Raw genomic sequence first — 26164 nt, forward strand, 5'->3', positions numbered from 1 at the left:
CTTCTGTTTGTGAACTATTCATAAGCTCATCATGAAATTCTTTGATTTATTTGTTCAAAATTATGCATGAATTTCTAAGCAAAGATTTTTCCTATATAAAATGCTGCCAAGGAGACTTGACTGCTTGATATTCAAATTCCAACACTTGTGCTATATTGGTTACTTACATAAGTCACATATTACATCTCTTTCCTACATAAGATGACTTATTGTATGTAACTAACACTGTGAATTTCACAAATTTAGAATATTTCAATCAAATGTGCAATTCACAATTGACTTTTGGTGAACATTCAAGCCTTTGAGATAAACAATAGATTTTTGCAAACATTCATGCCAGAAAGCCAACAGGAAAGGGTCACAAACATGCCTGAATTAAAATGTGTTTGAAATTCCAGCAATATTTGTAGGCAAATTGTTCAGGTATTAAATTTTCTATAACTTCCAGGCTTAGACTGCACTGAAGTGATTTTTGTAAGTTTCCCCATTGCATATAACTATTTACCAATTCTCTGAGCCGTGCAGTACTCAGGTCAGCAGTTTTAGAGCTAAAAAAATCAACACTTTCCTCCTCTTCCATGGAGAAGGCAAGAATTTTCCTTTACACGTTTTGGGATATATCAGATATTCTGAGTTAAGAGTTGTGCATTAAAATACCCTCTCATGAAGCTGATAAAGTGGAAGAACCAACACAAGAAAGAAGCTTCCTAGGCCCTCATCTCGCAAACAGTTATACACATCAATAATTTGTCTTAAATGCGACTAAGCATGTGTGTAAAGTTACTGACATGGGTCAGTGTGCGCATCATCTTAAATAATTCCTGAATAGGCATTTTTGGGGAGTGCTAAAATCAAATGTCATGCACAATGTGGAAGATTGTTTATTAACATCAGTTTCTGAAGTGGTACCACTGGAAAACTACGTTAGATAGAATGGGATAAAGAGATTTTCACATAAGTCAGCCAGGGCCGCCTAGAGGATTCAGGGGGCCTGGGGCAAAGCGGGGGAGCTGCGGTGCTTGTATTCACCTGGCGGTGGTCCGGGTCTTCAGCGGCATTTCGGCAGCAGGGGGCCGTTCAGTCGCTCTGCGTCTTTGGCAGCACTGAAGGCCCCTCCGCCGCCAAAATGCTGCTGAAGACCCGGAGCAACTGAAGGCCCCTCCGCCACCGAAATGCCGCCGAAGACCCAGACTGCTGCCGGGCCAGGGCTCGTGGGGGCCTGGGACAAATTGCCCCCCTCCCCGGGGCGGCCCTGAAGTCAGCAGCTGAAATAGTGATTGAAGGCCATTACCCTCTGATCACACATCAGCTGGCTATGTGAAATGAATTGGTGGCCTCAGACCGGGGTCCCAGCAGAGAGAGAACCATCAGCACATAACTGGTATGGCACTGGGCACGGAGGGGATGGGGGACGGGACATTGAAATGTTGTAAGAGGAGTTTTCAAAGGTATGAAAACCAGTTAGGTGCCCCACTCCCATGGAAAGTCAATGGGAATTGGGCATCCAACTCCCATTTTTGCCTTTGAAAAGCTTCCGTTTCAATTTTAATGAAAAATCTTTTTTGACTAGCTCTAATTGGCATGTTTGTTGGCAGCCTAGGTGGCAAGGCAAAATATTGTGTATGGCTAATGAACTTACCCTTTGACCTATGCAGAGAGAGGTACCTCTACAACAAGCTCTGAGGTATATTGTCTGGAAGTTCTGCCAAATCTTGCTTTGCTGCTGTACCTGTCCTGTCAGTAAACAGAGGGTGCCAGTCTCTGGGGCCTTATACCTTTCGTGTGCACTCCTGTAAATGCTCTTCCATATTCTTAAGCCAAATGTACCAAAATAAATAATCTAAAAATAAATCCATGCTGACCTGTAGATCTGCTCTATATTGGAGCTGCAGGCGCAGCCTTGAACACCACCTCTGCCTCTTTGTTTTCTCATTTCTTTTAAACCCTTTAGATTTTGACCCTTTGCTTCATCTTCTCACTTTGCTGATTTTGGTCAAAAGTGGAATTTCAAGCAAAGGCTTTTCAAGGACCAGCAGGGGAATGCAGAAGGATAAACTTTCTGCTTCTGAGAGTCCTCCTGCTGCTCCTGTGGCTTGCTGTTTGCATTGATCATTCCCCCAGGAAACCACAATCATAGTGCTCTAATAGAATAAACTCCCCGCCTGCCTATCTTGCATTCCAGGGCTTGTTCCAGCTCTCACTGAAGTCAATGGCAGTGTTTCCGATTATTTCAATGAGAGCTAGATCAGGCCCCTAATAGAGAGCATCTATCCCTGTGATCACGAAGAGCTGCTGTAGAACATTGTGTAATGTTAATACCGGTATTTATCATTGCTATAGTAAACATATCCCGCAATGCTGTTGAATGGAGGCATTTGATCGTTACTCCTATTATATAGTATTAATCTTTTTTTTGTAAGGGAAGGATAAGAGACAACTGAAGAGAAGGGGGAAAGGGATATTGAAAGGGTGCATTGTTTACATGGAAGCTGATGAGATGTGTTTTATTTAGTGTATTTTTTGAGTTGTAATATTTTAAATACCTGTTTACAGTTTTAATGTATTTGCATTTCCTTTCATTGTAAATTATAACAGGTGACAGTGGGAGCAGAGAGCCCCAGAATGGAGATTGGGTGGTAGAAAGCAAACAGAAAGCGAGTGAGTGTTTTGAGGCAGGAATTAGAGGTGGGATGTCACTGGGCATGTAGAAAGAACTAAGCCAGGCTATTCCAGGCAAAGAGGGTTGGGGTGGGGGGGAAGGCCTGGAAATGGGAGTGTAACAAGGATAGTTAAGTAGAAGGGAGTGTGCAACAGCATAGGGCACAAGAGGGAGAGTCTCAAGAGCCAAGATTTAGGTTGAAGCGGAACAAATGAGCTCTTCAAAGGTGAGGCTGACCTTGATGTAGAGGGAGACCAGAAGCTCATGGAGGAGCTTGAGGAAGGATTGACATGGTTGGGGCAGCAGGGCAGGAAGATGAATGTAGCTGCAGTGTTTTGGATTGACTGGAGAAATTGTAGGCCATCTCTTTGAAACCAGAGAACCAAAGCCTGCATGCTCACATTTGTGCCTGCAATTACCATCCCTGCATGTGCAAACTGAATGATTTTGCACAGCAGGAGATTTTTTGTTCATTCAATAACTCAAACAGCATTTGCATTTATACCATTTGTGCAGTCATGGCAGTTAACCATACAGCTGTAGATATGCAATTGTGCACATATATTATGCCTCTGTTTTTTAATATGTGGCCCTATATGACTAATGTTTAGCTTCTTTATCAATATGCTTCATTATCTGTAGACTTGGTAGAACAGTTGTTCAAAACCTGCAAGATGACAGATTATAATAATGCACTGGCTCTTCAGTAGTGGTGATAATGATGTACTGCTGACTAATGATCTGAAGATGGCAGCATTGTGTGAGCTATCTCATTTTCTTACTTAACAAAGCAGAGACCTCTTAAAAGATCTATATTGATATATTGTAGCCATTGCATATGGCAAATGTATCCCAACATCAGCTTTTCATTTAAAGGGTTTTTCTTAATGTGTAACATTGCTATAAATTAGTAGTAGGCAGACACACATTATATTTTACCATCTGGTCACTTTAGATATGTTTGATTTAAATAAGTTACACAGAGAATACAGGCTTTCCAAAGACTGCTGTTCTAACAAAAATCTGTTCTTTCAGCATGTGCATGCTCATAAAAGTTATTCCTTTTATAATAACGATAATACTTTTTGCAGTTCTATAGCACCTGCCACACAGGGATCTCAAATAGCTTTACAAATAAATATGGGTTAATTACATTTCTAAACATCCCTGTCAGAAAGGAAAATATTATTATCCCCATTTTACAAATGGGGGAACGAATAATGAGATCAAGGGCTAGATTTTTGCATACACATTTGCCTGCGCCCAACTTATGATTTCAAGCTACCTCATTTGTGTGAACAATTCAAGTATTTATTTATATTATGGTAGCACCCAGAGACACCAGCAAAGGAGACTGTGCTTGGTGCTGTGCAAATACATAGTGAGAGACAGTCAATGCCCCAAAGAGCTTACAGTCCAGTGTTCATGTTGCCTATGGGCATCTGTATGTGAATCAATTGACTTCAAGGAAATCTGCACAGCAGTTTCAAGAGACGAGCCTGGGAACTTAAATTCATAACTCTTAATAAAGATACTAGATTTATGGCTTAGTACAACATTCTGTAACCCACTAACCCCGCACCCCACTTTTTGTCCTCTGAGTACAGGGGTGTTAACGGGCCACTTCACCTTGAATGGTCCCTTAGAACAGTGGTTCTCAAACTAGGGCCGCCGCTTGTGCAGGGAAAGCCCCTGGCAGGCCGAACTGGTTTGTTTATGTGTCGTGTCCGCAGGTTTGGCTGATTGCGGCTCCCACTGGCCACGGTTTGCTGCTCCAGGCCAATGGGGGCTGCAGGAAGCGGCGTGGGCCGAGGGACATGCTGGCCACCCTTCCCTAGTTTGAGAACCACTGCCTTAGAATACGTGTTAGATACTTATCCTAAACTATCTGTTCAATCTTGTGTTTAGCTGTGACACTCTGAGTATCTATTCTAGATCAGAGGAAGAGCTCTGTGTAGCTGGAAAGCTTCTCTCTCCCCAACAGAAGTTGGTCCAATAACAAATATTACCTCACCCACCTTGTCTAAACAATTGACTTGGCATTCATCTTCTAGTGCATGTTAGCTGCTTGTGCCTAACTTTGAAAATCTGTCCGCAACTGAGTTGCACAAGCCAAAGACAAAGCTGGAAATAGAATCTAGATTTCTTGATTTACTCTCTTGTGCTGTAACCATGCTTTCTTTTTGTGATTTTTTTTCAGTGCCTCTTGGCTGTTACAGTGGTACCTGATAAATTCCCCTCTGAAATCAATGGAAAGACTCTCATTGATTTTAGTGGGCTTTGATTCACTCCATAGGTGCATGTTTTCTTTCAAATCTACCTTATATTTTTGCATAGTGCTGTAGTAAACAAATTAGTGGTCCCTCCTCAACTTTTATATGAGAAAAAGAAAATAAAAGATTTGATATTAATGAGTAGCTAGGTAAATATTGGTATGGAAGAAACAGTTTGGAAAAAAAAACAACCATGCGTTTCATTTGGAATTTGACATTTCTGGAGCCAAATTCCGTATGAAACTCTATCATTTCTGAAATTTTTGATTAATTTTTAAAAACTATTTTTCATTTCTGAGTTCTATCAACTACCAGAAGTAGAAGAGAGGAACTGCTGAGAGAAACAGGCAGTACAAAAACTCTTCTGAGTGATCCAGACTCAAGAGGTTCAGCTAAGCTTCAAATAAGTATTAAATTCTGGATTGTTTTTCTCAAGAAAACCTTGAGCTCCAAGTACTGTTGATCATCAACCATTACTGGATATACTTAATTGAAACAATAGGCTAAATTCAGATCTCATACAAGAGGTGCAACTCCATTAGCTTCAGTGAAGTTGTACTTCCTTTACACACGCTGAATTTGGTCTAGCGTCAAATAAAGCAGTAGTGCATAATTACAAATATGAATGAAGTATTTCCATGGGTACTGGAAACCAGATTCCCAAAATCTTTGTGTAGACATAGTTATTTACTACTCTAATTTGATGTGGATGCTTTATTTGGGGTGAGCAACAATATTTCCTTATTTTTACATGCTGATATATAAAGAAAAAGTCCTAATGTGTAATATCAAGAGCAAACAAACAACTTGTTAGGACCAAGAGTGACTTTGTTTTTTCTTTTCCAGTTAAGAGAGAGTGAAATATCTGTTTCCCAAAGGTTTCTGTAATATTTAACATAGTTTTATGTAGTCAATGCAAATTAGATGTAGTTATTCTTATGCTAATATTTTTCACAGTTTCTCATTAGTAATATTGTTCAGACGACTAACTGCCCATCTAGTTTTATGGGTTGAACACTGCAATGAACAATTGGAATAGATTAGTCCATTGAGCTTACTGGAGTGGCTGTAATTGTCTAATTTAGAAAGCAAGTGATATTTTTCCTCACTTATGGAAAAGTTAGTAAAATCTTGTGGGATTTTCAAAAATGCCCAACTAGGTTAGGTGCCAAACTCCCATTGAAATCAGTAGGGTTTAGACACTTACATAACTTTAAAAATCTAGACCTAAATGTCTTTAGGCATTTTTGAAAAGCCCACTGAGCCCAATCTGTATCTTTAGGCACCTAGATACCTTTTAAAATCTGGCCCTCTGTGACAATGGGAAACCAGAAAAAAAGCACAATCTTGCTGGTTTTTCCCTGTGTGCGCTATTTTTTTATACAGCTCTACTTTACTGCTGACATGACATTTAAAGTACGTAACAGTAAGTGTCTTTGATCTGAACTTATTTAAAAAACATGAAAATCTGAGGAAATGGGGCTCTCAAGTGAAAATGGTACCAATTGGTGCTACTGAAGTGCTTGTCTACAGCTTCACTATGTATATCTGTGTATGTATCTATTTTCACAGTGCTATTTTTTTACTATCGAATTTGGCCTTTGCAAGCAAGAGGGACAGCTACGTGCTTACGGGGCAGGACTCCTGTCTTCTATTGGCGAATTAAAGGTATGTGACTCCCTCATGGAACTGATGGGCAAGGTCCCCTGCGAGAATAACATGATGGGGAAAGAAGTCGAGGAAAGCTGGCTGTATTTTAAAGAAACCTTATTGAGGTTGCAGGGGTAGGAATAAAAGTAAATATGGCAGGCGACCAGCTTAGCTTAACAGTGAAATCCTTGCTCGTCTTAAACACAAAAAAACCACTTACAAGAAGTGGAAGATTGGACAAATAACCAGGGAGGAGTATAAAAGTATTGCTCAGGCGTGCAGGAGTGAAATTAGGAAGGCCAAATCACACTTGGAGTTGCAGCTAGCCGGAGATGTTAGGAGTAACAAGAAGGGTTTCTTTAGGTATGTTAGCAACAGGAAGAAAGTCAAGGAAAGTGTGGGCCCCTTGCTGAATAAGGGAGGGAACCTAGTGACAGAGGATGTGGAGAAAGCTAGTGTACTCAATGCTTTTTTTGCCTCTGTCTTCACAGACAAGGTCAGCTCCCAGACAGCTGCACTCTGCAGCACGGTATGGGGAGGAGGTGACCAGCTCTCTGTGGAGAAAGAAGTAGTTCGGGGCTATTTAGGAAAGCTGGACGAGCACAAGTCCATGGGGCCGGATGCGCTGCATCCGAGGGTGCTAAAGGAGTTGGCCGATGAGATTGCAGAGCCATTGGCCATTATTTTTGAAAAATCATGGCGATCGGGGGAGGTCCCGGATGACTGGAAAAAGGCTAATGTAGTGCCCATCTTTAAAAAAGGGAAGAAGGAAGATCCAGGGAACTACAGGCCAGTCAGTCTCACCTCAGTCCCTGGAAAAATCATGGAACAGGTCCTCAAGGAATCAATCGTGAACCACTTAAAGGAGGGGAAAGTGATCAGGAACAGTCAGCATGGATTCACCAAGGGCAAGTCATGCCTGACTAACCTAATTGCCTTCTATGATGAGATAACCGGCTCTGTGGATGAGGGGAAAGCAGTGGATGTGCTATTTCTGGACTTTAGCAAAGCTTTTGATACAGTCTCCCACAGTATTCTTGCCAGCAAGTTAAAGAAGTATGGGCTGGATGAATGGACGGTAAGGTGGATAGAAAACTGGCTAGATGGTCGGGCTCAACGGGTAGTGATCAATGGTTCCATGTCTAGTTGGCAGCCGGTATCAAGTGGAGTGCCCCAAGGGTCGGTGCTGGGGCCGGTTTTACTCAATATCTTCATTAACGATCTGGAGGATGGTGTGGACTGCACCCTTAGCAAGTTTGCAGATGACACTAAACTGGGAGGAGTGGTTGATACGCTGGAGGGTAGGGATAGGATACAGAGGGACCTAGACAAATTAGAGGATTGGGCCAAAAGAAATATGATGAGGTTCAACAAGGACAAGTGCAGAGTCCTGCACTTAGGACGGAAGAATCCCATGCACTGCTACAGACTAGGGACCGAATGGCTGGGCAGCAGTTCTGCAGAAAAGGACCTAGGGGTTACGGTGGATGAAAAGCTGAATATGAGTCAACAGTGTGCCCTTGTTGCCAAGAAAGCTAATGGCATTTTGGGTTGTATAAGTAGGGGCATTTCCAGCAGATCGAGGGATGTGATCATTCCCCTCTACTCAGCACTGGTGAGGCCTCATTTGGAGTACTGTGTCCAGTTTTGGGCCCCACACTACAAGAAAGATGTGGACAAATTGGAGAGAGTCCAGCGGAGGGCAACAAAAATGATTAGGGGGCTGGAGCACATGACTTATGAGGAGAGGCTGAGGGAACTGGGATTGTTTAGTCTGCAGAAGAGAAGAATGAGGGGGGATTTGATAGCTGCTTTCAACTACCTGAAAGGGGGTTCCAAAGAGGATGGATCTAGACTGTTCTCAGTGGTAGAAGATGACAGAACAAGGAGTAATGGTCTCAAGTTGCAGAGGGGGAGGTTTAGGTTGGACATTAGGAAAAACTTTTTCACTAGTAGGGTGGTGAAGAACTGGAATGGGTTACCTAGGGAGGTAGTGGAATCTCCTTCCTTAGAGGTTTTTAAGGTCAGGCTTGACAAAGCCCTGGCTGGGATGATTTAGTTGGATTTGGTCCTGCTTTGAGCAGGGGGCTGGACTAGATGACCTCCTGAGGTCCCTTCCAACCATGAGATTCTATGATTCTATGAGTGAATGTACCCTGCAGGCTTAAATAAGTTTTTTAGAATGATGGAAAATTATTAAGGAAGTGTGAATATTTTTACTTTTTAAAAAAGCTGTCAGGTATTTTAGATTGAAGGTTTATTCCCAAAATTCAGCAGGCATTTGGCATGTGAAACAAGTTGATAAGGACTGATGTGCTAGAACCAACAGAAGTTGCAAAGAGCTTTTTGGTTGTTGCTAGTTTGCTTGCTTGCTTTTAAAGATTTGGTAACCAATGAGACACATGAATTTACTGCTAGTGAACACCTAGTAATCCCTTTCTGTTTACTCAGTAGGCGATTTCTTACATCACAGCTTCTGGGACCCTTAAGTAAAAAAACATGTTTATTTGAATATGTAAAAAAAATTGTTTGCATAATATGGCAATATAAGGCCAAATCCTGCTTGCCTTATTAAGTGAGTAATCCTGTGTACTGCAGTGGAGTTACTCCTCTGAGTAAAGTGAGTAGTGTTCAGACCACAATCTAAAAATATTAAGGCCCTGATTTAGGAAAACATTTAAGCATGTGCTTATATCCCTCCTTGTTTAGGAAACCATGTAAGCACATGCTTAACTTTACGTACACACTTAAATGACCTTCCTGAATAGGGCCCCAATCCTTCAGAAACAAAGGTATTTAAATTTACATATTGTGAGTAGTTCCACTGAAGTCAATTGGACTCTGTGTAAATTTAAGCATGTGGGTTCAGTAAGTATTCACAGGATCACAGCAGAGCTGGTCAAAATGGTTGAATTAAAAAAAAACAAACCCAGGAGAAATTTGCAACATTTTTTACTGTGTTTTCAACCAGCTCTAGTCAGGCACAGCCAGGCTCTTCTGTACTGGGGCCTACAAATGCTATTAGTGCTTTTATTAATAACTCAGTCTCTCTACTTTTGTCTATTCTGTATATTTAAATGTCCTAGCTGGAACTAGCTAGACTCATTACGTCCCTTATGTGAATAAGATGATGATAGAGCAGTAAAAAATTAATATGCAAAAAGGGATAATGGGGGAAAAATGATACTTTTATCATTGTTCTGAATACAATACAGGCTTTCAGTACAATGGCAATTTTACTCCTCACTGTATCAGGATAGTAGTATTTTACAGGGTTAAGGCTAAATCCATTAAAGTGCAGAGCACCTCCGTCTCCCATCCCTTTCGTCCAACACCTTTGAGAATTGAGTCCTAAAAATCTACACAAGGTCCCATGGTAAAGCAGGCCCTTACTTTAAAATAACAGTTAAGTAATTTCATTGTTGTCACTTATCGCATGATTTACAAATATAAGCACATATGTGCAACCACGTGAATAGACAAGAACATCATAAACCTTATGCTGTCCATAAATGAACAGATTATTCTTATCAAATAAACTGAAATGAATATTTCATCACAAAACAACAATCTTAACTCTGACCCCAAGTAAGCATTATTTGTTCAGCAGTAATCTCAAAATATGAACTCTCAACCCTCTCCAAAGCAACACTAAAAATGATTTATGTGCATATAAATTACATCTATTGATCAGCTTCAACAATATTTATATCCCTCTAGCAATAACAGAGGGGGACTAATTTGCAGCATGGGTCAAGTCACCAGGATTTGGCCTCTGTAAGGTGACTTGATGGCACTCATTCAGAAGTCTTATTCCACAGAACATGTAAACATGAATTATTTTACAATCAATACACCGCCTATTGTGTGCCTTATTATGCAATGTTATCACTTCCAGCTGATTGGATCCATTCACTGCTCAACCCATCAGGCCCTTATTTCACCATGTAGGCCAGTTTGGTTCCAGGGTTACATAATTTCATGTTATGTCAGTGAACATTTTATTAACTAGATTTATTAATGAACATTGTATATGAGGAAAAAAATGGGGAACTTTTATTTGAATAAACTGTAAAAGTATTACATAAAAGAAATGCAGGAGAACAGCTCTGCAATGATACCTCTTTTCCGAAAAGGATAAATGGATAATATTTTCAAAAGTGCCTAAGGGCCAGATTTGCAAACATATTTAGAATGATAGAATCAGCGAAATGTAGGACTGGAAAGAACTTAGGCCTGGTCTACACTAAGGGTGGGGGTCGAACTAAGGTACGCGACTTCAGCTACGCGAATAGCGTAGCTGAAGTCGAAGTACCTTAGTTCGGGCTACTCACCCGTCCAGACGCCGCGGGATCGAAGTCCGCGGCTCCAAGGTCGACTCCGCCACCGCCATTCGCGGTGGTGGAGTTCCGGAGTCGACCGGAGCGCATGGGGAGTTCGAACTATCGCGTCTTGATTAGACGCGATAGTTCGAACCCCGAGAAGTTGAACTCTCCGCGTCGACCCGCGCGGTAAGTATAGACCTACCCTTAGAGAAGTCATCAAGTCCAACCTCTGCGCTGAAGTAGGACCAAGTAAATGTTGACCATCCCTGACAGGTGTTCTTAAAAACCTCTAATGATGGGAATTCCACAACATCTCTTGGAAGACTATTCCAGAGCTTAACTACCCTTATAAGGAAATTTTTTCCTAATTTCTAAATTTCTTGCTGAAGATTAAGCTCATTATTTCTTGTCCTACCTCGAGTGGACATGAAGAACAATAGCTCACTGTACTATTTATAACACTCCTTCACATATCTGAAGACTGTTATTAGTTGTCTTTTCTCAAGATTAAACATGCCCAGTTTTTTAACCTTTCTGTATACATCAGGTTGGCTAAACCTTTTATCAATTTTTGTTGCTGTCCTCTGGACTCTGTCAGATTTGTCCACATCTTTCCTTAAGTGTGATGCCCAGAACTAGACACAGTACTCCAGCTGAGGCTTCACCCGTGCCAAGTAGAGTGGGACAATTACCTCCCATGTCATATATATGGACACTCCTGTTAATACACCCCAGAATGATATTAGCCTGTTTTGCAACTGCCTCACATTGCTGACTCATATGCAATTTGTGATCCACTACAACTCCCAGATCATTTTTAGCAGTTCTACCGACTAGTCCATTATTGCCCATTTTGTTGTTGTGCATTTGATTTTTCCTTCCTAAATTAAGTACCTTTGCACTTGTCTTTATTGAATTACATCTTGTTGATTTCAAATCAATTCTCCAGTTTGTCAATGTCATTTTGAGTTCTAATCCTGTCCTCCAAAGTGCTTTCAACCTCTCCTAGCTTGGTGTCATCTCCAAATTTATAAGCATACTCTGCACTCCATTATCCAAGTCATTAATGAAAATATTGACTAGTATAGGCTGCAGGACTGAACCCTGAAGGACTCTACTAGATATGCCCTCCCACTTTGACAGCAAACCATTGATATTTACTCTTGGAGTATGGTCTTTCAACCAGTTTTGAACCCACTTTATAATAATTTCATCTAGACCACATTTCCCTAGTTTGCTTATGAGAATGTCATGTGGGACTGTGTCAAAGGTCTTACTAAAATCAAGATATATCACATCTACTGCCTCCCCCCATCTTCTAGGCCAGTGCCCTTTTCAAAGAAGGAAATTAAATTGGTTTGGCATTATTCTTGACACATCCGTGCTCAATATTCTTTATAACTCTGTTATCTTCTAAGTGCTTACAAATTGATTTAGGTGTCTAAAGATACAGATAGACACCTAGTGGGATTTTCAGAAGTGCCTAAGTGAGTTAGGTACATAAATACCACTATCAATGGGAGTTAAGCACCTAACTTGTTTTGGTGCTTTTGATACTCCCACTAGGTGCTTATCTGTATCTTTAGGCACCTAAATACTTTTTGTAAATCTGGCCTATAGGCATGTTTGAAAATAGGTCTTAGTCACCTCTATCACTTAAGTGTTTTTGAAAATTGTATCCACTACCTCATTCCCAGTTATATCACCAAATTGCTTCAGAGCTGACATCCCTCTCAGTTATGGCACACCTATATACAAATAAATCAAGATCTCAAGTATATTTCTGAATAGTAAATATACGTATTTAATGGTCTTGTTTATAAGTATTTAAAAAGCTGGAAATGTGTCAGGGAACACAAACTGTGAACAGTGAATTTGCTGGGTAATATTTTTGGAATATATTCAAGCTCAATCAAACCTCATTATCTCTCTTTTTCTGTCTTACATGGTTCTTCCCTAGAAAATTGGTCAATGGCTTCAGCAGTGAGAAACTAAAAATCAGAGGAATGTAGGCACAAAGCAGCGTTTTCTTCCCCAAAGATTTTTTCAATATTTAGAACTAGTCTGAATATCAGACAAAACATGCAGAAGAAAATGTGTGCTACAGGTGAAAAAATGCATTAGGCAGAAAATACAGAAAGCTCACACACGCAGACGCACAAAGGACAGAGAGGATTAAAAGCTAAAACCAGTGTGGGAAAGGAACCAAAAGAGTGAGTAATTATAAAATGTTCAGTCCTAATAAAGTCAAGTTAACTCTAGATAAAGCTATTACACAATGTACATTTGTGGTTCAGAAATCAGACTGAAGACACAATTCACTCAACACACTATTTCTACGAAGTAGTTATGATTCTAAAAGAGGCAGATCAAATGTGTTTAAAAATATGTTGTCCATTCATTTAATATGATATTCTTGAGCCCTTTCATTAAGGGTCTGAATCAAAGAACTCTGTCAGTGGAAGTCTTCCCACTGACTTCATTGGACTGTACACCTTGCTGTATCTAATGGAGAAGCAGATTTCCAGTCCTGTAATATGATCCTTTTTTCAGTCAAAGATGCTCACAATAAAACATCTGATTATGAATAGATAAAACTAGTATGTCCTTGATTGTAACCTAAAAACTAAGAGCAGTGGAATTGACTACAACACTTTTTTTGTTGTTGTTGTTGTTGAGGGTGGAGATATAATGGCTAAAACAACACCTGGATGCCCAGTACACATTTTACTACCTCTTACCACTACGCATTTTTCTATTTGTCTAAACAATATATAAAATTCTATTGGTATCATAAAAAAGTTCTGGGAACGTCAGCACACAATTTGGAAATGGCCCATTTGCAGATCAGCAGAAAAACATTTAGGAGCACGTTTTTCCTGGACACTCTCATGTTCTCCCACAGAATAATAAGACAATAAAATCAATATAGGGATGCGGATAATTTCTTCTCATCCAAAGGTCTGATTCTGGCCCACAGAGAGTATAGCATTTATAACCCATCTCAAGTTTCTCCTCTTGCTATTAGACGTTTTTTTGTCTGTGTTTTTTGTAAACTAGTAAGTGTGTGTTAAATGACTACAACCCAGTCTTTACATCAGGCCTGCACAACTCGTAAAGTGGCGAGGGCCATATTACTCCAAAGAAAACAGCTGAGGGCTGAACCCCCGCTACAGTGCCGCTGAAACACGTCCCCCCAGCGCCACCCAGCCCCCCCCAAAACAACCCCCCCCCAGCACTGTCCGCCCTGTGAAAACAACCCCCCCCCAAGAGCCGCCTGCCCCACGGAAACAAACCCTCCTTCCCCAGTGCTGCCCCACCGAAACAGCGGTATTGAACCTTGGTAATATGTTATAGCGAGCCCTTAAGGTAAAAGAAAAATGTCTTTTTGCTAGAAGTAGAATAAGATCTTCTCCCCACTTTGTAATCAATTGCCCTGTTGAATGAATGAGGTGTGACTGAGGAAGGCGTGGAAGGCAGCACCTCCAGACAGCTGCAACCTTTGGAGAGCGAATGGGAGCCAGACCAGATCAGTAGACCAGCTCAGCCACCGACTCATAGCTCGTCTCCTCAGCCCCCCGCTCGCCTCCTCCATCCACCTCCTCTGCTGCTGGTTCACCTGCCCCACCTGCTCACCTCCTCAGTTCCCCCTCCCCCCCCACCAGCTCGCCTGCCCGCTCGCCTTCTCAACCCCCCGTGGCTCACCTGCCCCCCCCCCCACTGCCTGCCCGCTCGCCTCCTCAGACCCCCACTCCCCCCGGCTCACCTGCCCCCCCACTCGCCTTCTCAGCCCCCGCCCTCCGGCTCACATATTCACCCCCCCACCACTGCCTGCCCGCTCGCCTCCTCAGCCTCCCACCTCCCTGGCTAGTGATGAGCTGCCAAAATCTTAACAATCGGTTCCCTCCACACCCCACAAGGGGGTTGTGGCCCGCCCCCCGGGACCCCTGCCCCATCCACCCCCTTTCCCTGTCCCCTGACTGCCCCCCGCCACCCCATCCAACCCCTCCTCTCATTCCTCATGGGACCCCGCCCCATCCAACCAACCCCTCTCCCTGTCCCCTGGAACCCCTGCCCCTTACTGCCCCCTGCCACTCCATCCATCCATCCATCCATCCATCCTCCCGCTCCTTCCTGACGGCTCCCCCGGGACCCTTGCCCCCATTCAACCCCCCTGTTCCTCTCCCTCTGACCGCCCCGATCCCTATACACCCTCCGACCCCCCCTGAACTTCCCTGCCCCCATCCAGCCTCCCCCCACTCCCTGCCCCCTTACCATACTGCCTGGAGGTGGCTGGCAATACTACAACCGCGCTGCTCAGCTGGAGCCAGGCCACACTGCTGCCACGCAGTGGATCACCGGGTCAGGCCGAGCTCGCAGCCCCCCCCACTTCCCGTGAATCAGCTGTTCGCGCGGGAAGCCTTGGAGGGCTGAGAAGCAAGCGGCGGCTTCGTGCTCAAGCCCAGGGAGGCAGAGCGGAGGTGAGCTGGGGCAGGGAGCAGTTCCCTGCGTGCCCCCTCCCCCCCCAGCTTACCTGCTGCAGCGCAGGCAGCCCCCCAGTTCACCTCAGCTCTGGCTCTGCCTCACTGGGCCTGAGCATGAAGCCGCTGCACCACTAGTCTGGCCTCCCAGGCTTCCTGCACGAACAGCTGATTCGCGGGAAGCGGGGGAGAAGGCAGAGGTGGAGCGGCGGTGAGCTGGGGCCAGCCGCCGGCTCACCTGCTCCCACCCGCTCGCCTCCCCAGCCCCCTCCATCACCTGCCACTTGCCTACTTCTGCCCCGCGGGCCGTATGTTGTGCAGGCCTGCATTACACTCAAATGAGCAAGCATACAGCAAAACTTTTTCAATATGGTAATGACAGGTTGTCTCTCCCACCCTTTGCTAGCAGGCCTGGAAATGCTGTGGAGGTATTATGCTTGTTCCCAGCAAAAAGGAGCAGATCCTATCACTCTTGAGCAGCCCCATTGTCAAATACTGCTACCTTTCATAGGTATCAGCAAGGATTGAACTTGGAACCTGTTGCTCCATAAAATACCAACTCTCTCAGCTTGAGCTAATGGAAAATCCCCATGGACTATACTAGAGCAACAGTTTATTTCCTGTGTGAATAAGCATCTAGAGGTGGCTGCTACCATAAGCCCTTGAGATGGTGTGACATTCCATTCAACTGTAGGCTGTGGTACACATACACGTTAGCAATTACATTCCATGAAGACAGATAAAGGAAGAGGATGAGGGTAAGGAAATATGTACTGGATACTTACACATCTTGGTTGACTGAAAACATATGGGCAAACAACATATGCAAAGCAAATGGTGGGTAGCCAATATAACTGCACATGTTGTGGGGTTGGTTTTTTTTACTGCTTACAACATTACATACATAGTTAATGTCCATAAAGAAACCAGGATGTGACATTCTGATTACACCTCCAAATAAAATGGTCCGGGCTCACCAATTTAATAGTTTTTCTGCTCTGAAAAACTCCCTACCGAGCACATCCCTGAGCACTCCCTACAGAGCGTTCGCTGAGTGCATGAGAATACAGAACATTCCCTACAGAGCAAGCACTTTGACATTCACAGCGCTAGGGTCCACCTGAAAAATTAACCAGATATCCCACAATCTTTCTGATGTTCTTCTTGTTCCACTTTGCTTTAAGACCACATAGGGAGGGGCCCAGGAGGTCTGGCTGTGGGCTCTCTGTCAAGCCCTGCCACTGCCAATTTCAGAATTTGCATACTCCATTGTTCACAGTGCATTTTATGGGTACGTTGCTTCAGAATTAAAAAAATGTAGGGCCAAATCCCCAAAAGGACTTTAGTGTCTAACTGCCACTTTAGGTGCTTAACTCCAACATTTAGGAACCACTGAGATCCTCAAAACCCTAACTCAGTTGCTGCCTAATCCTATAGGCACCTAAAGTCCCTTGAGGATTATATTGCCACTGTAAAATTACCCTAAGCACCCATGTTTTGTATGCACACAGCTGCCTCAGTCTTGACCTTGCCCAGGAGCTCAGTTCCTTTCACACGTCTAAACCCCAAATTAGGTGTTGCCCCACCTATATTGCCTGTCAGACCCAATGTAGTAGGTGTGCTCAGAGCATGCCTAACCACACAAAATGTCCGGGAAGAGAAGGAAAAGAAGAAAGCAGCCTCCTTCATAACAGGTATCCCAGTGGTTAGAGCACGCAGCTGGGACATGGGAGACCCTATTTCAGTCCCCCCATCTGCCTGGTAAGGAGAAGGGATTTGAACATGGGTTTTCTCAGGTAAGTGCTAGAGAGTCATTCTTGCTTGGTCTTTGGCCCAATGAATATAGAAATACAAAGCGACTCAGCTTCACCAGGAAAGACTGAGAAAGACCCACACCAGAATCTCCCAGTGCTTAAGACACTCACCTGCAAGTGGGTGACTCATCTACAAATCCCAGCTCCCCATCCCTTGAACCTGGGCCACCTGCATCTATGGCTGCCATGGCCATTTTGTGTGTAGTTAGGCATGTCCTGCTGCAGAAAAATGGCTTAGGTGCCTGGTTCCAGGAGAGAGTTCATGGCTGAGACACCCACCTGGAAACAGGTGCCTCCCTCAAGCCTGGATTTAGGCACCAAACTCCCTGAGAGGGGCCGGGCTTAGAACCCACCCCTCTCCTTGGCAGCTGCATCTGCTAGTGGCTGGCTTAGACAGCTCCCGACCTAGTGGTCTGGCTTTTGTGGATTCCATTCTTAGGAACCTCTCTCTTCTCGTTGCTTATATAAGAAGCCTAGGCACCTAACTAATGCACTGTGGATTCCATTGGCTGGCAAAGTACCTAAAAGTTAGGCACTACAACACTGAGTATTGCAGTGTCTAAAGTCCCTTTATGGATTTAGCCCTGGTCTACACTGGGGGGGTGGGATGTCGATCTAAGTTATGCAACTTCAACTACGTGAATAATGTAGCTGAAGTCAATGTACTTGGATCGACTTACCGTGGAGTCTTCACCACGGTGAATCAACTGCTGCCACTCCCCCGTCAACTCTGCCTGCGCCTCTTGCCGAGCTGGAGCACAGGAGTCGATGGGAGAGTGCTCAGGGATCGATTTATTGCGTCTAGACTAGACACGATAAATCAATCCCCGCGGGATCGATTGCTGCCCGCTGATCCGGCCGGTAGTGAAGACATATCTTTAGACAATTGTGGCACCAGGGCCCAAAAGAAAATGTGACAAACCTGCTAGTACAATTGCTAATGGCACTTTAAAGGTAGAGGGTATCCAAAGGGATCTGCAAGGGAGGCATGGCTTGCCAGGTGCAGGAAGGGTTCAGACTATTCAAGGAATGTCAAGTGGTATTGGAATGCAGTTATTGTTTAAAATGGGTGCTGGCTAAGGCAGACCAGTTAGGTCAACATGGTCCTTTTTATCGGTTTATGTTGTATTTAAATTTATGGCTATCCATAAATATACATGAACATATTCTACCTGAATAATTGAATTAGCATGTGCTTAGTGTTGTGCTACTCGGAAGAGTGTCCTTTAAAAAAAAAAAAAAAAAAGGAACCTTTGTACTCAGTAGGCCTGTTCCCTGTGTGTAATTTATCTGTTTAAGGTTTATGTACAACACCTTTCAGTGCAGATAGATAGATCAAGGACTTGCACTACTGAAAACAAATGCATTTGCCTTCAGTTCTGGTACCTCAGTACAGAGCACCGAGAATAAATATACTTGTCCTTAGTCCTTTAAGGTATAAGACAGATACAGGAGCTAGCAGAGGTGTTGTAAATAAAAAGTGAAGGAGTGGAAGGTGAGCTGCCTCAGAATTTTGCAATAGCTAGTTCTCAGCATTGAAATCCAGAGTCTTTGTTCCTAGTGGACACATGCCAATCATGTGAGGAGGAACACTGCTCTAATAGCTATTCTCCAAGTAATCACACTTGTTTTCCTTGTCTTTCTAATGTCTGTTTGGTACATAAATATGCCTGTTTCTTCTTGTTTCCATGCAATATTTATTTGGTGCATTATTGCTCAAGTGTACTTGGTAGAAAGGTAATGTATTTCATCAGTACACACTAACTGAACATTATGTAATGGTCTTCAGATATATAGCTCCAGTCCTAAACTCATTGTAATGAAAATTGCATGCACATATGGCCTGAAAATGGATGCACATATTATGTGAATGATTTAGTCAGACTCTATTTACCTGCAGATGTAATTATCAATTCTGCCATTTAAGAGAGATTTTTGGGATACAGATGAGTGTAGTTGTATAGGTTATTTTTCTGGAATACATATTTTATTACTTTCTCCTCTTCCAGCTGAAGATTGTCACTTCTATACCTATGGGGTAGATACATATCAGAACTGCCCTTGATTATTTCAAGTAATAACATTGGGTGGAAAAAAAGACAGTAGCTAATAGATTGTTTTGTTCATGATGAAATATCCATTGTGTGTAAAACATGAGAGCTTATCTATTGACTGGGAGTGTACAATAACAGTGATATAAAAGCTGAGTGTATACAGAAAACGCTGCTTAGGCATTCAGGGGTCTCATAACACAGTTTAACAGATTGTGTGGTGTATTTTGCAGCATGCTTTGTCTGACAAGGCCAGTGTGAGAACATTTGATCCAAAGACTACTTGCTTGCAAGAATGCCTTATCACCACTTTTCAGGAAGCTTACTTTGTCTCGGAAAGTTTTGAAGAAGCCAAAGAAAAGATGAGGTAAATTTATTTCCCTTGAATCTTAAAAACAAAATCTTATTTTCCCTTCTCTGGATGTGGCAGAAATAGGTGTTAATTTTCTTTTTCTTTCAGGGACTTTGCAAAATCAATCAATCGTCCCTTTTCAGTGTATTTCAACCCATACACGCAAAGCATTGAAATTTTGAAAGACACCAGAAGTATAGAAAACGTTGTCCAGGACCTTCGGAGTGATCTGAATACGGTGTGTGATGCTTTAAGCAAAATGAACAGATATTTGGGTATTTGATGTCTGTGGCACTGCAGCTTTGCTGTCCACTGCTGCTTCTATGGCTATGCTAGCAACATCATGTGCTCCAGTTTCAGAGCCATCCATCTTCCCTCCGCAGCTTGGTCAGTGACTTGCATCATTGTGTAACTCTAATTGTAACTTGCAGATGAAACAAGGCGATGCTAACTTGCAAACTCAGCAAGAAATGTGGTGGCATATAACCAGCAATTCCATAAGAGAATGTCATGTACAAATATACTATTAAAAGCTTACCTGGCAATGATTTTGTTTACTTAAAGAGACTGTTCACTTAAAAGCAACATATAAGAAATGGCTCGTGATTTCATTAGGATTCTAAACATACTGATTCGTTCTTTACAACCTATTGTCCGTGTTAGACTCTGAAAAAAACATTTTCCAAGTTTTATTTTTCCCTTGAATGGATCCATATTTCTCTCTACTGGTGAGGACAACTTTTCCTTTTATGCCTCTGTAGTTGAGTGTCTCCTGTGACTGAACAATAGAATTTATATAATACTGAGAAGGGAGGGAAGGACACACATTGTTAAAAGGGCTTTTGAGTTGTATTAGCTGAATAATTGCAAACAATTTACAACTTTTGACAATTCAAATAGGAGGATATTTTTACGTAACACCTGCTGGTACTTGTGGAGGCCACAGAAATACCAACTGACCTGTGACATGATTCCAAAATCCTTCCCTTGAAAAGTGGAAATAATAGTGAGGATCCTGATATCACTCCATGTAGTTAGGTGTCAATGTAAAACCCTCTATGATTATTATGTGCCTTCCACATTCCCCTATTCAGAAATATTTTCAGAGGGATTTCATATTTCTATGATTCTCTGTTATCAAGTGGCACTCATTTTATGTTGAAATTACTAGCAACATTTAGAGCATCTGCAAAGCTATTTTAGACACATATTGAAACCACTCTCAGCTGAAATATCTATGCAGATGCTCTAAATGTTGCTAGCAATTTCAACATAAAATGAGTGCCACTTGATAACACAGAATCATAAAAATGTAGGGCTGGAAGGGACCTTGAAAGGTTATCAAGTCCCGTCCCCTGTGCTGAGGCAGGACCAAATATACCTAGACCAGGTGTTTCTCTAACCTGTTCTTAAAAGCCTCAATGACGGAGATTCCACAACCTCCCTTGGAAGACTATTCCAATATTTAACTAGCCTTATAATGAGAAAATTTTCCTAAAGCTAGCCTAAATGTCCCTTGCTGCAGGTTAAGCCAAGTACTACTTCTCCTACCTTCAGTTGAAATTGATCATCGTCCTCTTTATAACAGTCCTTAACATATTTGAAGATTATCAGATTCCCACCTCAGTCTTCTTTTCTCAAGACGAAACATACAGATTTTTTTTTTACCTTTCCTCAGAAATCAGGTTTTCTAAATCTTTTATAATTTTTGTTGCTCTCCTTTGGATTTTCTGCAGTTTATCCCCATCCTTCTTAAAACACTCCACCCAAAACTGGGCACAATACCGTAGCTGAGGCCTCACCAGTGCTGAGTAGAGTGGGACAATTACCTCCTGTGTCTTGCATACAACACTCCTGTTAATATACCACAGAATATTGGCCTTTTTGCAACTGCATCACATTGTTAGCTTTTATTCAATTTGTGGTTCACTACAACTCCAGGTCCTTTTCAGGAGTTGTGACGATGGTGTCTGGAGGGGCTACACTGAGAATGCTTATTCAGGGCAAACTGCAAAGAATAGATCAAACAATCCCCCAAACTGGTGGTTTATTCTATAATTAGATTTCATCAAGACAGTAACCATACATCTTCTGTAATCCCTTACTGATTACAGGGCCGGCTCCAGGGTTTTTGCCGCACCAAGCAGTGAAAAGAAAAAAAAAAGAATCTGCGATCGCGATCTGTAGCTCTACCGCTGCTGCTTCAGTCTTGGGCGGCAATTTGGCAGCTGGCCCTTCACTCAGAGAGGGAGTGAGGGACCCGCCGCCGAATTGCCGCTGAAGACCCGGACGTGCCACCCCTCATCGTTGGCCACCCCAAGCAGCTGATTGTTGGGCTGGTGCCTGGAGCCGGCTCTGACTGGTTACCAAGAAGCCAAAATACAGTCCTCTTTAAGCCTTTGGCTCCCATCCAAACAGCCAAGTCTAGTATAGTCAGGTTACTAACAACCTTATTCACCATATATAAAGTTCTACCAATCCCAAGAGACCACACACATTGCCCACCAGGTCAACGAATATTTCATCTCTCACCCAAATATATGCTTAGAGCCAATCCTTATTAATTAAATCTAAGATTTAGTAATAAAAATAAAACAAAGAGTTGCTATGGTTAAAAGATCAATATACATACAGATCTGAATAAAGTCCTTAGGTCAGGTTCATAGCAGAGATGGTGAGGCTGCTGATTTGTAAAAAACCTTCTGGGATTGATTTAAAAGGTTATAATCCAATAGGCAGTCCATGCGCAGTGTTTGTGCAAATTCTTTCATGAGAATTGCTGAGTTAATCCTGAGTAGACCTGGAGACTTCAGTCTTGTGGGCTTAGACTTTCCCTGTCAAAGACTAAGCAGATCTGAGGTAGAAAGGATCAGGCCCCAAACTTTCCGTATAGCTGAAGTTCAGCGGATAAGCCTCTTGACAGCAAATGATCACAGCAGGCCCTCCTTGGATGAGGAATAGGTAATGTACATTGTTGCTTTGAAGATAATGTCTGTTTCCTAGGCATACATCAGTAACTAGTTTGTATTCATTAGCATAAGGCAATTAGCCATTCAAACAGTTCACAGGTAGTTTTACTATGTGGAGTTACAAATTTCAAAGAGAAATGAAGACATATTATCATTACACCACAAGTCCCATTTAAATGGTAATATCCCCTTTTGACCTCTGAATCAATAGGATACCTAATGAATCATTAAAGACAGGAACAGAATTAGATTACATTGTTAAACATCTAACAATATATAGGTAAAAACAGACAAATACAATTAGTATCTACTTTTGATCCTCTAACAATGCAGACCTACATATTAAGGATTCTAATCTATTTAACATGGCTTTGATAACTATCTACAAGGAATGGCCCTGTTTATCATTTCAATATTCTTCTATGCCTTAAGGGTTGCTTTTAGGTCACTCAACCTGCTGGTTGGTTGCTTAACCCTCACTGGCTCAGTGTCACAGGAGTATTACTGCCTAGCCAGTTATTTCCTATTTTGTGTTTGTGCATTTGATTTTTCCCTTCCTCAGTGTAGTACTTTGCACTTGTTTTTACTGAATTTCATCTTGATTGTTATAGACCAATTCTCCTGTTTATCAAGATCATTTTGAATTCTAATCCTGTTCCCTACATTGTTTGCAATCCCTCCCAGCTTGGTATCATCTGCACGTTTTATAAGCATGCTCTCCACTCCATTATCCAAGTCATCAATGAAAATATTGAATAGTATCAGACCCAGGACATACCCCTGTGGGACCCCACTAAATACATTTTACCACTTTGACAACAAACCATTGGTAACTACCCTTGAGTATGGTCTTTCAACCAGATATACACCCACCTTATAATAATTTCAGTTGGACAATATTTCCCTATTTTGCTCATGAGAATGAAATGTGGAACTGTGTCCAAAGCCTTACTAAAATCAAGATATATCTTGTCTACTGCTCCCCCAATCTACTGGGTCAGTAATCTTGTCAAAGAAGGAAATTAGGTTGGTTTGGCATTATTTGTTCTTGACAAATCCATGTTGATTATTACTTATTACCCTGTTATTCTTGAAGTGCTCACAACTAGATTGTTACATAATTTTTTCCAGAATCTTTCCAGGGATTGAAGTTAGGCTGATTGGTCTAAAATTGCCTGGGTCCTCTTTGTTATCCTTTTTAAAGACAGGTGCTATGTTTGCCCTTCTCAAGTCCTCTGGGACCTCATTCATCCTCCATGAGTTCTCAGAGATAATCATTAATGGCTCTGAGATTGCTTCAGCTAGTTCCCAAGTACCCTAGGGTGAATTTCTTCAGGCCCTGATGACTTGAATACATATAACTTATCTAAATATTCTTTAATCTGATCTTTCCCTATTTTGGCTTGTGTCCGTTCCCCTTTGTTGTTAATATTATCTGTGTTAAGCATTGGGACACAATTAACCTTTTTAGTGAAGCCTGAAGCAGAATAGGTATTAAATACCACAGGCTTTCTGATGCCATTTGTTATTAACTCTGCTTCCCTTCTAACTAGTGGGCCTATACTTTCTTTTGTCTTTCTCTTGCTCCTAATATATTTCTAGAACCTCTTATTATTATCTTTTGTGTCCCTTGGCCTTTCTGATTTTGTCCCTATGTGCTTGTGCTATTCTTTGAATTCATCCTTAGCAATTTGTCCATATTTCCACTTTTTGTAGGATTCCCTTTGTTTTTCAGGTCATTAAAGAGCTCCTGATGGAGCCATATTGGCCTCTTACTATTCTTCCTAACTGTCCTTCACATCAGGATCAGGGCCGGCTCTAGACCCCAGCGCGCCAAGCAGGCGCGTGGGGCGGCCCTTTCCCTGGGGGGCGGCATTTGGCTCCGGCTGAGCTCCCGCAGGCATGCCTGCGGCAGGTCAACCGGAGCCCGGGAGGAGCGGACCTGCCGCAGGCATGACTGCGGCGGGTCCCCTCTTCTCGCGGCTCCGGTTGAGCTCCCGCAGGCATGCCTGCGGCAGGTCCGCTGGTCCCGGGCTCCGGTTGACCTGCCGCAGGCATGCCTGCGGGAGCTCAACCGGAGCCGCGGGAAGAGGGGACCCGCCGCGGGACCGGGTAAGGGGCGGCGCTGCGCACGGCTGCTTGGGGCAGGCTATTTTCTAGAGCCGCCCCTGATCAGGATAGTTTGCTGCTGTTTGCTTTCATGCTGTCTCTTTGAAAAACTGACAGCTCTCCTGAACTCCTTGTTCCATAGATTATCTTCCTGTGGAGTCCTACCTATCTGTTCTCTGAGTTTTGTTAAAATCTGTTTCTTGAAATCCATTGTCCTTATTCTGCTGCTCTCACTCCTTCATTTCCTTAGAATCATGAAAGCTATAATTTCATGATCACTCTTTCCCAAATTGCCTTCAACTCTCAGATTCGCAACCAATTCCTTCCTGTTGGTCAGAATCAAGTCTAAAATGGTTGCCCCACAGTTTCTTCCTCCACCTTCTGAAACAAGAACTTGTTGGAATGTGTTGGGGACAACTTACTGGAGATTTTATGTTTTACCATATTACTTTTCTGACAAATGTCTGGGTAGTTAAAGTCCTTAATTACTATCAAGTCTTGGGTTTTGGATATTTCAGTTGTTTTGTTTTAGAACGGCCTTATCCACCTCTTTATCCTGATTTGGTGGTCTATAGTAGGCACATAACATAAGGTTACCCCTGTTTCCTCCACCCCTTTTGTCTTTACTCAGAGACTTTCAACTGGTCTGCCTTTTACCTCCTTCTGAACCTCAGAACAAGTGTATATATTCTTGATATATAATGAAACACCTCTCCCTTTTTTCCCTGCCTGTCCTTTCTGAACAAGCTATACCCCTCTTTACCAATATTTCATTCATGAGATTTATCCCACCAAATTTGTAAAGCCAATTAAGTCATAATGTAGCTTGTATACTAAAACTTCCAGTTCTTCCAATTTATTCCCCGTATTCCTGGCATTTGTGTATAGACATCTAAGATGTTGAGCAAATTCCCCCCCCGGTTTTCCCTCTTGCTTCTCCTATGATTCTACTGTAATTTTCCATTTCCTCTCCCTCCAACATCTAGCACTCTAAGGTTACCTTTTAATACTTACTTGTTGGCTTTTGTCACCTGTCCCCTTTGAACCTAGTTAAAGGCCTCCTTGCTAGTTTGGTGATTCAGTGTGTGAAGATACTCTTCCCCTCCTTGGTCAGGTGGACCCCATCTCTTCCCAGCAGCACTCCTTTCTGGAACAGCATCCTTTGGTCGAGGACACCATCTGCACAGCCAGGCACTTATCTTTAGGATGTGCATGTCCCTGCCCCAGCCCTTACCTAACATCAATAACTCATCCTTAAGAAGAGGTAATCTGTAGGGATAATGATTATCATGGAGAAGGCTGCCATCTCCTTGAAGATATCTGTAAGATAACATATAAACCTTCTCTCTCCTCTGGACTATCCCTGCTTCATTCTACATGGTGAGGAAAAATCCAGTATTAGATTTAACTGCGACTGCCATTGGTGCAAAGGAGAAGCTGTTGGCTTATCCCCAGGGAATCAGTATGCTGAAGGAGTTCTT

At 42.6% G+C, this 26164-nt stretch overlaps 1 protein-coding gene across 2 annotated transcripts in view; it reads left to right on the forward strand.

Annotated features, from left to right (window-relative positions):
* Positions 1-20127, forward strand: part of TPH2 (tryptophan hydroxylase 2) — an 83977-nt gene extending 63850 nt beyond the window's left edge. Inside the window, exons 9-11 of one of the 2 annotated variants that reach the window (XM_044978888.1) lie at positions 6505-6600; positions 19487-19620; positions 19714-20127. In XM_044978888.1, coding sequence (XP_044834823.1) covers positions 6505-6600; positions 19487-19620; positions 19714-19888 — 405 coding nt within the window. In that variant the 3' untranslated portion in view covers positions 19889-20127. The remainder of the gene's footprint in view (positions 1-6504; positions 6601-19486; positions 19621-19713) is intronic. The other variant, XM_044978871.1, reaches the window with a different exon arrangement.
* The last annotated feature ends 6037 nt before the right edge of the window (positions 20128-26164 follow it).

The sequence above is a fragment of the Mauremys mutica genome, chromosome 1 (assembly GCF_020497125.1).
Source record: "Mauremys mutica isolate MM-2020 ecotype Southern chromosome 1, ASM2049712v1, whole genome shotgun sequence".
In the NCBI taxonomy this organism is placed as follows: domain Eukaryota; kingdom Metazoa; phylum Chordata; order Testudines; family Geoemydidae; genus Mauremys; species Mauremys mutica.